Source organism: Pantherophis guttatus, chromosome 4 (assembly GCF_059756535.1).
Source record: "Pantherophis guttatus breed Tessera chromosome 4, ASM5975653v1, whole genome shotgun sequence".
In the NCBI taxonomy this organism is placed as follows: Eukaryota; Metazoa; Chordata; class Lepidosauria; order Squamata; family Colubridae; genus Pantherophis; species Pantherophis guttatus.
Window position 1 is genome coordinate 8,661,763 of NC_142066.1, and position 14,926 is coordinate 8,676,688.

General features: G+C 41.3%; 1 protein-coding gene across 1 annotated transcript; it reads right to left on the minus strand.

Moving 5' to 3' along the window:
• Positions 1 to 2,395: 2,395 nt before the first annotated feature.
• Positions 2,396 to 13,682, minus strand: LOC148113677 (vomeronasal type-2 receptor 26-like). The gene is made up of 7 exons (XM_087893264.1): positions 13,653 to 13,682; positions 11,089 to 11,261; positions 8,203 to 8,494; positions 6,964 to 7,815; positions 6,206 to 6,433; positions 5,490 to 5,616; positions 2,396 to 3,324 (listed from the first exon to the last, which is right to left on the minus strand). The coding sequence occupies exons 1-7, from the start codon at positions 13,680 to 13,682 to the stop codon at positions 2,396 to 2,398; spliced, it is 2,631 nt and encodes an 876-aa protein (XP_087749390.1).
• Between the last annotated feature and the right edge of the window lie 1,244 nt (positions 13,683 to 14,926).

Genomic DNA, 14,926 nt, shown 5'->3' on the forward strand with positions numbered 1-14,926 from the left:
CTGGAGGCACGGTCCACCACCATACTGCCTTTTAACATTGATCAGCTGTAGAGCAGCCCTTTGAAGCCCTGCGGCAAGAGTTTAAACAGTTTTTTCCTTCTAGCCCATCAGCTGGGACTCAGGAGGCAGCAATAGATTGGGTGTGTGGCCAAACAAAAGGTAAAAATAACGTGGGGGATGGGGGGGCAGGGGGCCAGAACTGGTTCGGTGATGTCATATTGTCACCACTACCAGCTTGGCAGAACCGGGCGGAACTGGAAGGAACCCACCACTGCCCATGGGGCCAGCCTGGAAAATGTAAGGGCTGGCCTGCTTGACTTCAGCCCGGTCTATCCAAAGCAAAGTAGAAACATGCCAGCAGTTTGGCCATGCCCACCCAGTTGGCCACACCCATCCAGTTGGCCACACCCACCCAGTTGGCCACACCCACTCAGTTGGCTATACCCAGCCAACCCCCTGAGAGCAACCAAAGCCCTGATGAGGCCCTCAATGAAATTTAGTTTGACACCCCTGCTTTAACATATTCTAACGAATATTACTTCTTTTCTTACAATTAGAAACATTTCAAAAACAGAGAAGTTATAGATTAAAAATGAAGCCAATTTTTTCCTGAAACATCTTTTACTCATATGAGAAATTGTGGGGGAACTGGCAAAGATTATATAAGGAAAAAAACAACAACACCTTTTACAATGGGAAGTCATAAGGCTTTATACAAGGATGTTCCTTAAATTTCAATTCATAAAAGTGATAAACTATGTGGGACACCAGGCCACCAATTATGGGATCATCAGTTCTACATGGGACTCTACATGGGGCTGTCCTTTAAAAGTATCCGTAAGCTCCAATTGTTTCCAGATTCAGCCACCCGTATGGTTTTCTGCAGACCCAGCTGTGTCACCTGTCCTGTAGGAGTTGCAATTGCTGAGAATTTGCTTCTGGGTACAATTCAAGGTGCTGGTTGCCACCTTTAAACTCTGCATGGCTTGGGACCAGGTTATTTGAAGAACTGTCTCTTCCTGATCCCATCCATGCGATCCAGTGAAACAGGGAGGCAGGGAAAGTTGTGGGTCCTCTCTCTTAAATCAGGGCATCTGGTGGGACCCAGAAGAAGTGTCTTCTTTGTGATGGCTCCCTCCCTCTGAAACATCGTCCACACTGAGATTAGATTGGTCCCCACTTTGACCCTCTTTTGCAAAGTCCTGGTTTTGACAATAGGCCTGTGGAACCCAGAATGGGTTGGAACCTATGAAGTGGCTCAACCAATTGATCATTATCCCCAGCAGTGTGTTTTTATTCTTTGTATATTGGGGTTTTATCTTTTTGACCATCTCAGAGACCCTGAAAGTGATTGGGTGGCCATATGCATTCTCTTAAATGTGTGAATAAATGAATGAATGAATAAAACTCCTTCCAATGTATGTCATAACATTTATTCGGGGATTTTTCTTAAATTTCAATTTGTAAAACTGATAAACTATGTGGGACATCATGCCACCAATGATGAGAACAGGGGAAGCATCACTTGCAGAGAAGTACAGAGTAACTAATTTCTACCTGAATTAAGGTTGCACTTTCATTATAATTTGGGCTACTTGTCTTGTGCATAGAATCAATGTGTCAGTACATTTGTACGTCTATACGTCTGTAGTTTGTACGTCTGTACATCCATCTCTCTCTCTCGTTTTTTCTATTCCTCTCCCTCTCATACTCCCTCTCCCCCCTCCCTCCTTCTCATCCTCCCTCCTCTCTCTCTCTGGATATCTGGATATTGAGCTACCTATCTATTTATAATAAATTATAATCAAACCTAACAGTAAAGATACTCTTTATGGTATGGAAATGACATCCTTTTGTGCAGCTCATTATGCATTTACAAACTGGGTGGAATTTAGTTAATGATGTCATCGCACATTTTACACCTTTCAATCCCTTTCACTCGCCATAGCAGGTTTGTTTTATTTTATTACATTATTCTATATTTTATATTATTTTATTTTATTATTTCATTTCATTTTAGTATTTCATTTCATTTATTATTTTATTTTTTTTACAATATATATCACTTTATTATTTTTACAAACAACCAAAAGCAGCAAACATATCCAATATACCATCCCCCTTATTTTTTCCACATAGCAACAACCCTTTGAGGTATACTGAAAAACAGTGTTTGGTCCAAAGTTATCCAGCTGGCTTTCAGGGCCAAGGCAGGGCTTGAACTCATGGTCCCTTGCTTTCTATTGCAGTTCCTTAACCATTAGACCAGGCTAGAATCCCTTTAAATCTAGAAATTATAGAGAAACCTCAATGAAAGAAAGAGTATAAATTGCAAAGGCACCAAATATCAGGTTCTTTCCCTGAAATTGAGTACAAATCACCTTTGATCTTTTAATTAGCGGAGCCAGAAAGAACACATGATATACCAATTTCTCTTTGTGAGTTGCTTCCTGTTGTTGAGGTCAGGTCGCAAAACAATGATATAGCATTTTGGCAGGAATATGCATCCCAGTAATGCAGCGCTGGAGGACAAGATGGAGAAGACCTCCACAGCTACCATAGCTTTGCCTTTTGTGCTCAGATAGGCTGGAAAGAAGGAGATCCACACACTGCAAAAGGCCAACATGCTGAAAGTGATGAACTTGGCTTCATTAAAGCTGTCAGGTAACTTACGAGCAAGAAAAGCCACAATAAAGCTGGCAATGGCCAAGATACCCATGTAGCCCAAGACACAGTAGAAGAATGAAGCTGATCCCTCATTGCACTGTAAAATCATTTCTTGGAGCTCTGAGTGCATGTCCAACTCAGGGAATGGGGGAGATGTTGTCAACCAAAAAATACAAATGCATACTTGTAACAGAGAACATGAGAGGACAATAGAAAAAGCCAATCTTTTCCCCACCCATCTCCTCATCTGAGAACCAGGTTTAGTGGCCATGAAAGCCACAACCACGGTGATAGTTTTAGCCAAAACACTAGAAATGGCCACTGAGAAGGTGATCCCAAAAGTTGGTTGTCGGAGAAGGCAGGTCGCCTTGTTAGGTTGGCTGAGGAACAACAAAGAGGAGAGAAAGCAGAGCAGAAGAGAGACAAGGAGGGTGTAGGTGAGGGACCGGTTGTTGGCTTTGACAATGGGAGTATCCCTGTGCTTAATAAAAATTCCAACTGCCCAAGATGTCAAGAAGAAGAAACAAAGAGCAGCTGAAGCTAAACCGATTCCCAATGTTTCTTCAAAAGTTAGAAACATCACCACTTTCAGGATACATCCATTCTTTTCTTCATTTGGACAATGATCTTCTGAACATTCGAAACAGTCATCCATATCTGAAAGGAAAATCAAGCAATTTGTTATCTAGGCCTTCCATATTATTCACATTGCCGTCTGAACAGGTGACATTTGTTATTTCTTTTGAACTCTTTCCACTGGTTATCAGATGGATCATGTTTCTATGAAAATTTTCCTCAAATGGAAAATTTAGGATTGGCTTAAAACGAAGCAGATATGGAAGGAATATTATTCTTTGAAATGCAACCTTTTTAAAATCATTTTAAACTTTATTGCAATGTAGGCCATTTGGACTTTCCCCATTTTTTTTTCCAAAACGTGGAAAAGAAAATGATGAAGAGATATGTAAGTCTCTAGTAACAGAGTGTAATGACCTGAACAACAGATTGTGAGTCACAGCTATAAAAATGAATATTCACTAATAACTAAAAGTATTAGCTATTTGCACACTAAGGTAGTGTATTACAGTTTGCTTAAATTTACTTATTTATTTAGTATATGGTGATGTTCCAATAGCCAGGAGACTATAATGCTAATACAGACTAGTAGTTGGCTGCCCTAAGACTGCCAGCTCTGTTTGTCTATGAAGATTGTCAGTCACCCAGGTCGTGGTTGTCCCAAAGGTGCTTTTTCAAGAGGCAATTTGACTTTCTTGTTTTTTCTTTGAATATGTTTTGCTTCTCCTCCAAGAAGCTTCTTTAGCTATGACTGGATGGTGGGGAATGGAAGGATTTATATTCCTTGAAGACAGCTGGTCATTAAAATGGAACTTTGGGAGAACCATGACCTGGATGACTGAGAATTTCCATTGATATTTATCTGTGCACTTTGGGATGAATACCCTTCAAATGGTGTGGAAGTAAATGGATTTCCAGCAAATCCATTCCATTTGTGCTTCAGTTTGAGAAGCAGACAACACAGACACATCCCCAACAGCCTGCGTCTGTCTTCCACAATGAAGGGACACAGGGCAGAAAGGAACACAGCTGCAGAAAGCACAGCTCCACAACACAGTCCTTTCAGCAGTTCCAAGAAGGCTCCATACCATTTGCACTACTCAGCTGACCCCGAGGACACAGACAAACCTCCAAGTGTCCTGAACAACTCTTTAAAAGAATGCAAATGACCAGCTGTCTCCAAGGAATATAAATACTTCCATTCTCCACCATCCAGTAAGAGTTGAAGAAGTTTCTTGGATGAGAAGCGAAACATCTTCAAAGTGGGCGAGCTAGCTCTGCATCAGAAAGGAAACTGAATGGTTTTGCTCAGGGGTGAAATACTCCCGGTTTGGACCGGATCGCCTGATCCAGTAGCGATGGAGGCAGGTGGTTCGGAGAACCGGTAGCAAAAATCTGCCCCACCCCCATGCACAGCTGAGCCGCGCAATCATCAGAGGCTTTAAAGCATTTTTTTCTACAACCTCTTCAGCAGAAAAAATGCTTTTAAAAGTAAAAAAAAAGCCTCTGATGATCATGCAGCTCAGCTGGGATCATCAGAGGCTTTTAAAAGCATTTTTTCAAAGAGGTTGTAGAAAAAATGCTTTTAAAAGCCTCTGACGATCCCAGCTGAGTTGCCTGATCGGCAGAGGCTTTTTTTCTTTTAAAAGCCTCTGACGATCCCAGCTTTGTTGCCTGATTGGTAGAGGCTTTTAAAAGAAAAAAAGCCTCTGCTGATCAGGCAACTCAGCTGGGATCGTCAGAGGCTTTTAAAAGCATTTTTTAACCACCTCTTAGCCAAAGAAGTTGTAGAAAAAAATGGTTTTAAAAGTAAAAAAAAAAAACTTGGCCATGCCCACCCAGTCACAATATTCCCCCCAAGCCACGCCCACAGAACTGATAGTAACAAATTTTAGATTTCACCACTGTTTTTGCTGCAGTATCATATGGGGCCCTGTCCCTTCACCAAAGCTGTGTCACAAATGGATATCGCAAATGGGAAGTGCAGTGCTAGCAGGATTCTAACCTGCCAGCTCATCTCCCCACCGAAATGGTACCTATTTATCTACTTGCATATAACATGCTTTCAAACTGCTAGATCAGCAGAAGCTGAGATGAGTGACGGAAGCTCACCACACCACACCATGCTAGGACTCAAACCGTTGGAGCTTAATGACCTTCTCTAGCATCATTAAGCTATTGAACCACTGCTCCTCTTTGATTGCTTAAATCAACCTAATGAAAACTTCCTGGAATGTCTAACTTACCCTTTTGATTTGAAATCTTCCCTTCTGGACATGGAACACAGTCATAGCAACAGAATTGTTTTCCTTCAATCTCCTTTTTCCAGTATCCAGGGGAGCAATGGTCATTACACAGAGAAATTGGAAGTACCTGGTGATAAACATAAAAGATTCTTTGAAAGGGTGGTTTTAGAAAAAAACATTTATTAATCCTGCAGGATCTAATCTGGGACAGTCACCGTGACCAAAGGTGGACCAGTGACTGACTCAGAGTAGATTCTTCAAGATTATCCTGGGACACCTTCATTGTGAGTTATTAATCATTCTCTTCTATTGGGCTAGAGAAATCTTTACTTCCCTGAGGCCTAAGTGAATATTACCTAGCTGGATTTATATTAAAACATTAATAGTTGTTGAAGTTACAATGATGAGGAAAAAGGTCTCTTTGAAAAAGGCAAGGTGAATAAATAAATACGTGGGATGAAAATGTTACAGAAATAAGGCAACATCCATAATTTGAAAGGCAATTGCAACCAAAAAGAAAATCTGACTTTTACATTGTAAGATCATTTTGTCAATTCGATTAATGCTTGATCATGGGCCATATTTGTTCATAGTATGCCATTTTTTCTTGCAAACATAGAAATTAGATTTCTAAAGAGGCTTTGCTCAATATGGTTTAAGAGCCCCTATTTGGGATCATAATAGCCCAAGATATAGTCCATGAAATGAGTCCATGCCTGATTAAAAGCTGGGTGCCAGACAATCAGATCTTCAACAATGAATAATTCTTTGCCTGTTGGAGAACTCGGATCTATTCTTCCGACTCTAACTCTTTGAAAAGACCGATTGGGAAATGTGATGAGGTTGATGATATCAAATCCACCCATTACTTCCCCTTTTTCATTCAGGGAAACTTTCTCTCCAGCCGAATTGTTAAAAGAAATGCCATGTAGAAATGGATGGAGCTATGTGAAAGAGAATGAAAGAATCAGAGAATTTAAAGGATAGTACAGGTAGTCCTCTATTTACAACAGCTTGTTTGGTGACTGTTTTAAGTTGTGAGGGCACTGAAAAAAGAGACTTATGACTGTTTTTCACATTACGACCTGTTTTCACATTTATGATCTTTGCCACCTTCTGACAAGCAAAATCCATGGGGAAGCCAAGTTTAAAAAGATAGTTTAACAGTAACAGAGATCGAAGGGACCTTGGAGGTCATCTAGTCCAACCTCCTGATCACGCAGGAAACCTGTACTAGAGATTCGAACCGCCAAACGGCCGACCTTCCTGATTGACAAGCTCAGTGTCTCAGCCACTGAGCCACTAGCAGGTTCCCTTAACTGTGTTATTTAACAATATAGTAGTTTCTTGGTGTTCATACCTAACTGGATTTCATAAGCAGCAAATATTAAGACTTTCTTCTATAGGTTCAAATGATAATTCTAGATCAAATTGCTCATTGAAATAAAAGAAGCGTCCAATGCAGAGAGAATACCTGCCAAGGCTGCATAGGTGGAAGGTCAGTTTTTTTACCGATCATTTTTTTCTTATTGAACCCCGACATGAATAGAGCTTGCAAAGCATGAGCCACAGCATAAACTGCATTGTAGACACTGTAGCTTTGGCCAGTCATTTCCATTTCAAACAAAGGCCCAGGAAGATCCCCCAGCTGCATCTCCCCAGTGCATTGCCTACTGTGCATTTCTTGTAACCCTGGTTTTGGAAATGAACAATCAAATGCTTGCTCCCAAACGTCCTGCAGAAACCCATCTCTGGAGACTGAAAGTGGATTGATGGTCTGAAGAAACTCCTTGAAACCTACAACTGCAGTTGAATGTACAGTGAAGGAAATAGCCCCATGGAACATCTGGAGATCCCACATGACTTGAAAGCCAGAAAGCATAAAACCAATCTGCGCAGTCATGATCCACACCTTTCTAAGTAATGCAGTTTGCTTGTTTTCAGGATCCGCTAGAAACATGACAGCCCTGAGCCACATAATTGACCCATAGACTAGAAATGTGGTGGTGTTGCTGTTCCTCAAATTAATGTAAATACCTGAGATCATGTGATCAAGTTCTCCAAAGAGTTCTATGTGGACTAGTTGTGAAAGCCTTTGTATGAACGATGAACAGATTCCATTTTGTGAAAGTATGGGCTGCATTTTCTGTAAGAAATGTTCTCCGTTGTTGTTATCCATAGTAAAAATCCCAATCCATGTCCATCTGAAATGATGAAGCAGTTGGATAATTCCAATGTACTGATGGTCCTCTTTTGGGACCATGAAATAAAGTGAGGAGCGTTTGCTAGTCTGAAACTTCTCTTGGGCTAATGAGCCATATGTCAGCTAAAATAAAGCAGAATAATACTCTGTTGAGTCATTAGGTCAAATCCAATCTTTCTAGTTTTCCTGTAAAAAATCTCCAAAGAAGGAACTTTTCCTCTATTTCTTTTGAAATATTAATATAGAATGGAATTTCTAGGAATTATTTCAAAGACATTATAATAGTTCATTTGTTTGAACAAGACGAGAATGTGCTACATTCAAATCTATGGTATGGAATGGAATGACTCTAGATAACTCACTTCTATGATTGGCATTGTAGCTTCATAAAAGACTGCGAAGTATTATAACTTAAGGTCTGTAGAAAGTCTTAATACAAATCTAATATCTCAGTAATTATGTCATAAGAACAAAGTACAATTTTTTTCTGTTCATCTCCTCCATACTGACCTGTGGAATCTTGTAAAAATCTACAACTTCAGCTATATTAGATGATGTATCAGAACCTAATCCTCCAATGATGGCCATCAGATTCTTCTGGCTATCACATTTGTAGTTAGGAACAAATTCCTGGGATTTGAAAAGGAGGTCAAGAGTGCTGCGATAAGTCATTCTTGGATTGTAGTAACTGTCATAGATGTGGAACCCAAGAGTGATGTTAGGTAAGATCTGGGGGTCTTCATTGATCTCCTTCACAGCAAAGGCCAAGGCAAGGATGTGTTGGTAGAATTTGGTTAATACACTGCAAATAGATTAAGCACACATAATAATAATAATAATAATAATAATAATAATAATAATAATAACAACAACAACAACAACAACAACAACAACAACAACAACAACAACTCCTACAAGTAAAGCAGACTGTGGAAGAAGAAAAACGCAGTTTGAATGATTACATCCAGAAAAGTGAAGAACCAATGATTAAGGAAGTAAATAAAGGAGGCCTTTTAAAGAGAACTAAAACAAAAGCAGAATATAAGAAAGAAGTAATTGAGCAGCGAGCTGAAAATTGGAAACACAAAGCTCTGCATGGCCAATACTTGAAAAGTATTGAAGGCAAAGCTTACCAGAAACTAACTTGGAACTGGTTAAGATCAGGAGTACTGAAAAAAGAAACTGAAAGCTTTATTTTGGCAGCTCAAGAACAAGCCCTAGCCACAAACTGCATGAAGGCAAAAATTCAACATGTTACCACCAACAGCAAATGCCGCCGCTGCAATGAGAAAGATGAGACAGTCGACCACCTGATCAGTGGATGCAGCAAAATTTCACAAACTGACTACCTACAACGCCATGACCGTGTTGCTAAGATCATTCACTGGAAATTGTGCCAGAAGTTTGGATTTGAGTACAGCAAAAACCACTGGGAACATCAGGTTGAGAATGAGAAACTCAAGATCTTTTGGGACTTTAGGATTCAGACTGACAGGCACTTGGTCCACAACACACCTGACATAACAATAGTTGAAAAGAAAAAAAGTATGATTCATTGACATTGCAATACCTGGTGATGCACGGATTGAAGATAAGCAGCAAGAAAAAAAATCACAAAGTACTGGGACTTGCAAATTGAAGTTGAGCGACTGTGGAAAAAGAAATTGTGTGTTGTCCCGATTGTAATTGGAGCCCTTGGAGCAATACCCAAAGGGCTACCCTGCTATTTAGAAATTCTAAATTTGCCGGACTTGAACATTTTGACTCTACAAAAAAGCCACCTTACTCGGAACAGCTTACATCCTCCGACGATACCTTAACAGTTCCTAGGTCCTTGGTTAGGACTCAAGCTGCTGAGCTATTAACCAGCCTCAAAGGCTGTGAATCTCACTAAAGATTTAATAATAATAATAATAATAATAATAATAATAATAATAATAATAATAATAATAATAATAATAATACTTGGTTGATACCTAGGATGCTGGCAGTAACCGGTATCAACCATTAGCACCAGTCAATGGTATTTGTGACACATTTTTAAATGTCCAGTTGACTGTTTCATTTTTAATGAATAAAAGAGAATAATAATAATAATTTTGCAAATTATTTTAGTATAGTACTGTTTTTAATTGACTACCAGAAAACCTGTTTCTGACTGAAGTATTAAAGAATTTTGTAATCAGTCCAAATATATTTTGCATACTTTTTTTTTCTTTTATCTTTTTCTAGAAAGTTACTAATCATAAGGCATACTATATTAATTTATGGAGTCTTAACTTCAGCATTCAGTTTAACTCAGAATGCTGTGGCTTGTTTTCTCTGTTGATTTAGTTTTCTAGGAACTTTACTGAATTAGAAAGAATTATAGATTAAGGGTAAGATTCTCTCTAAACCCATAGATCTTCTTCATCTGAATCTTTTCAGTTCTGAAGGAATGTTCTATGATTTCTCAAAATTCTAAGTTCCCCCAGAATCAATATCTAAGGTGTGTGTCCACTTTGGCTGCAAGATAGAAATATTAAAACACCTTTACTCTATCCTATCATTCCTTACCTGTTCAGTAGAACAGAATGCCAATAATTTAACTAACTTCCAATATTTATGTCTATGCAGATTCTCAGTCATCCTGGTCATGGTTGGCCCAAAAGTGCTTTTCAAAAAGGCAACTGGACTTTCTTAGGGTTTTTTTCTTTGAAAATATTTTCAATTCAACCTTTATTATCAAAGCACAACATGTGTACAATGAGATTGGCTGAGCCTCCCTTTGTGCACCCGCCCAACATAAATACATATCAATAATTCACAGTGAAAGAAAGAAAGTCCCTAACTCAATAAATCATACTAACAATACACAATCCTCTATACATATATGTGCGTAACATTGCATTATGATATATTGCACAAATATGTTGCCCTGCCCTGCAAGTCTATTGTTTATGCTTATGATGTTATGTTGCATTCAGGAGTCTGACAGCCCACGGATAAAATTTTGCTTCTCATCCAAGAAGCTTCCAGAACTGAAACAGAGCAAGAAGCTTCTTAGATGAGAAGCAAAATCTTTTCAAAGGAAATACCAAGAATGTCCAGTTGCCTTTTGGAAAAGCACCTTTATTTTTCTGTTGTGAAATGTGGCAGAGCTGATTTTTTTTTTAGCATTCTTTTTTTTTTTTTGATAATTTCACAATCACAATCGAATATGCTTTACTTATGAGAACGTCGTTGATGAAACAATCACAAACAAAGTTCCCTCTTCTCTCACCACTAGAAAGCTTTCAAAACACAAAGAATTCATACATTTACATGAAAAACTCTACATTTCTTACACAAACAGTCATATAAATGATTCTTTGCTATGTGGGTCTAAGGTCAGATGATTCAAAGGAAAACATTTACATTGGTGAATCATAAAGGTTGAGAAAAGGGTGTTCCTTGAATAGAGTTTGATAAAAATGGTAAATCAAGTGAGACATCATCCCACCGATGACGAGGTCACCAGGTTGATACCACTCATGTGGAACAGGGAAAGCATCATTTGCACAACAGCTCAGAGTATCTGCTTTGTGCATCTGGAACACCAAGACGAACAATTTTATGATTTTCTGCATATGGAGAAAATTTCTGAGTCTATCTTCAAGGAGAACTTCTGGCAGATAAAACAGAAGGAAGAGAACTTTGTGGAAATGAATCTCACAGAGTCAGCATTACGACTTCCTTCCCCCATGTGGCTCTTGAAATATTTATATGGATTCTTTCTCAGTTTCTATTCCCTTCTGTGCAGACCTTTTGATATTGTGGCCTGCTAGAATAATAGAATGATTGCAGTCATTCATAAGGGACGTAATTGCCATTGAACCATTGGCAACCTGGCAATGTTTTCTTTATATGTCTGATCAATAACTTTCCTTCTTTGGAGTGACATCATAACTGACTGATGCTTAACCTGTTTTGAAAATAGTGGAGAAATGGAATTGGGAATTTGGCAGCTACAATGTTGCTCTAATTCTAGAAATCAGGACAAACGTTTAATATTAATTAATGGATCGGGAATCCATTTCCCTGTCCCTGTTGGATGAAATGGTCAAACATCAACTATCTGGTACAGATTAGCACAAACACAATGGTGGAACAGTATTTAAGATCCTATGTGAATTATCAGCAAACAGAGGGGGCAGAACTGCTGCCTTTTGCCAAAGTGGCATACAACAATGTGGTGCACATTGGACTGACCCCTTTCCAAGTCACTAGTGGCATGGAATTTGTCCCCATGCCCAAGCTCCCTATGGAACAACCTTCACCCATGTCCTTGACTGACTGGATGGAATCCCTGAAAAAAGCCTGGGAAAATACAAAGTGAGCCCTTCAGGAAGTGGCGACAACCCATAAAGTGCAAGCCGATAAACATTGGGGGGGGGCAAAGCCCATTCCGAATAGGGAGTAAAGTTTACCTCTTGACCAAGTACTTGAGGCTAGAGCTCCCCTGCAAAAAATTAGAACCAAAGTTCATAGGGCCCTTCCCTATAGTGAAACTAACTAAACCTGTAACACTACAGCTTAGACTCCCCCGCTTGCTAGGGAAAGTGCATCCAGTCTTTCACAGTAGTTTGTTAAAACTGTCGGTAGACTCCCAGCTCAGGCCAGTAGATCAGGCAACCCCAAAACCAATTGTAGTGCAACAGAAACGCATTACGAGATCAAAAGAAGTTTAGATTCCAGGCTGTACAAGGGGAGGTTGCAGTACCTAATACAGTGGAAGGGATACCCATTGTCTGAAAAAGCTGGGATGTAAAAACAGAAAAGGTAAAAAGCTGGGATGTAAAAGCAGACAGGTTGGTTAAGCAGTTTCATGAGAAGTACCCTCAAAAGACAAAGGGACCTCCAGGGCGAGAAAGAGGGGTGCGTGTGGATGAATGTTAATTAACCTCCATGTGATTTCTCTTCTTTTTCAGGAACTTCTCTTCAGTTAAGGGGGTCCGACTGTCAATTCTGAAGTGAACCTGGCTGGGGCCATTTTGGAGGCTTCAGGGTTGCCACAATGTGAAGAAGAGAAAGGGACGTGAAACATAGTTAGATGGGGAGTTTGTAGCCAAAAGAAAATAGTTTCTTGTGGGAGCCAAGTACATTCCAACAGGTGGCTAGAGAGAGGAGGAGTAAAGTAACCAGGCAACCAGCCAGTACCTCGATTAGACAATGTGACCGATTGTTTGGAGAAAGGGAGGACTTTCACTTTTTAATCAGGTGAAAACCACGGGAACTTTCAGAGTCGGTTTTCACCACTTTGTGCCAATATGATATCTCCAATAAAATTGTTCTTTGAAGAACCTGCCTGCCTTGGAGTTCTGCTTTCTATGGCATAATTACTTGGAACCCTGACAATCATAGTTAAAATAGTTAAAATCCAATACCATGTTTCCCCGAAAACAGGACTTGTCCCGATAATAAATATATAAATATATGCCCTCCCCCCAAAATAAGCCCTAGTGACAGGGTGGGCATGGCCAGCACAGGACGCAGCCCTTCCCTTCCCCGGTCACCTCATGGAGGTTCAGCCCCTTAATTTCTACCTGCTGCCCGCTGCCCGCTGCCCACTAATCAGCTGAGCCAGCGAGGGCTGTGCAACTCAGCCCTGATCTTCAGAGCACCTCCCCAGCTGCCAGCCTCCTCCCCCTTTTCCTGCTGCTTTCTTTACTTGGGATCACAGCATAGAACACACATCCCCAAAATGCTCCATCCGAAGCCTTCAGCCTTGCAATCCTGGAAGGGCCGTCTGTGCTGCAATCCCAAAGAAAGAACAGTGTGTGTGTGTCAGAGAGAGAGAGAAAGAGAGAGACCTGATCCAACCTCGGAGAGTTATCCAGGGCTGGCAGCAACATTCTCTCCATCCCCCCCCTCTACACAGCACACACAGAGGTCCCTCACCTCCCCCAAACCTCCCAAGGCAGCCACATCCCTTCATTAACCTGCTTTCCAGCTCCGTTCTCCACCGTCATGTGCAGGGCAAGAAAAGTATTGTGGGACTATGGTAAAACACTTTCCAACTTCATGAGATTTTGAAGTTGGAAGGTCTGAACTACTGGTGTTTTTTTTTTTTTTTTTACTGTAGTCCAACAGACTATGCGCAGGAGAGAACGGATCTGGAAAGCAGGTTATTGAAGGGATCTGGCTGCCCTGGGGGGAGGGGGAGGGTTTGGCATGGGTGGCCTGGCTGAAAGGCCTTCAGGTAAGCCGATACGGGACCTTGGGGCAGCTCCGCAGCCCCTGCCTTTCTTTGTCCTCCACCCCACCCCACCTGCCTTGCTTCGTTATTCTTTGCAATGTGCAGCCTCTCACAGTAAGGAGAATTGCAGACAATTCTTGTTACTGTGAGAGGCTGTACATTGCTTATGGGCAGTGTTGCATCTTCTGTAATGTTGACAGACAGGCCAGGGATGTGTGGGGAGGGGGCCAGCAGGTAGAGCCCTGAAGGCAGAAACGGGGGTAAAGGGCTCCTGGCCTCCATGAACAGGCATGCTGCGGGAGCCTCAGGCCAGGGAGGCAGAAGCAAAAGCAGCGAGGCTCAGGATGGTCTTGGCTCTCTGCTGCATGCCTCTTGGCCAGTTTATATCGAGGGATGGGGAGGCTGTGTGATCGGAGCACTTGGAGGGGGGGTGGGCTAGGGGAAGTGCCGCACTGGACCTTTAAATGGAGTGGATCACCAACTGCTCTCTAGGCATCTTTTCTGGTGCTTCATCTGCCTCAGCTCCTCAGAGAACCAAGGAGCCAGGTAGACTCGGCGACAGGTCAGAGGCTGCACAGGCACGACTTGGTCCAAAGCGTCGGCGGCCGCCCTATCCCAGGCAGCCACCAGCTCCTCAGCCGAGCCATGATCAGAGCCTCAGGAAATGGCCCAAGCTCCATCTGGAACCTATCAGGATCCATCAGGCGCCTGGGGCGGAACCATCTGGTCTGTTCTGCCTCCCTGCGGCGGGGTGTGACAGTTAGAAAGTCAAGCCTAAGAAGGGAATGATCCGACCATGACAATGTCTCAATCACTAACTCCCCTATCTCAAGATCATTTAGGGTTAGGGAGAGTCCTGGAATTATCCCACAAGATTCTCCATAAAGCCACCGTCTCCAAGGAGCTTAGGAGCTGTGCTTCAAAGCAGCCTGTATACTGACAGCAGGAGGGCTGGGCTGCAATCACTTCGTTGTTGAAAAAGCAGCTGTTTTGTAATTTATTTTCCAAATGGACATT

Coding starts and splice junctions, on each gene's coding strand:
- LOC148113677 (XM_087893264.1), bottom strand. CDS start 13,682: ATGACGGTGGAGAACGGAGCTGGAAAGCAG. Junction 7,816..8,202: donor ATTTTTACAAGATTCCACAG/GTCAGTATGGAG, acceptor GCTTTATTTTAG/CTGACATATGGCTCATTAGC. Junction 5,617..6,205: donor GGCACCCAGCTTTTAATCAG/GCATGGACTCAT, acceptor GTTTATCACCAG/GTACTTCCAATTTCTCTGTG.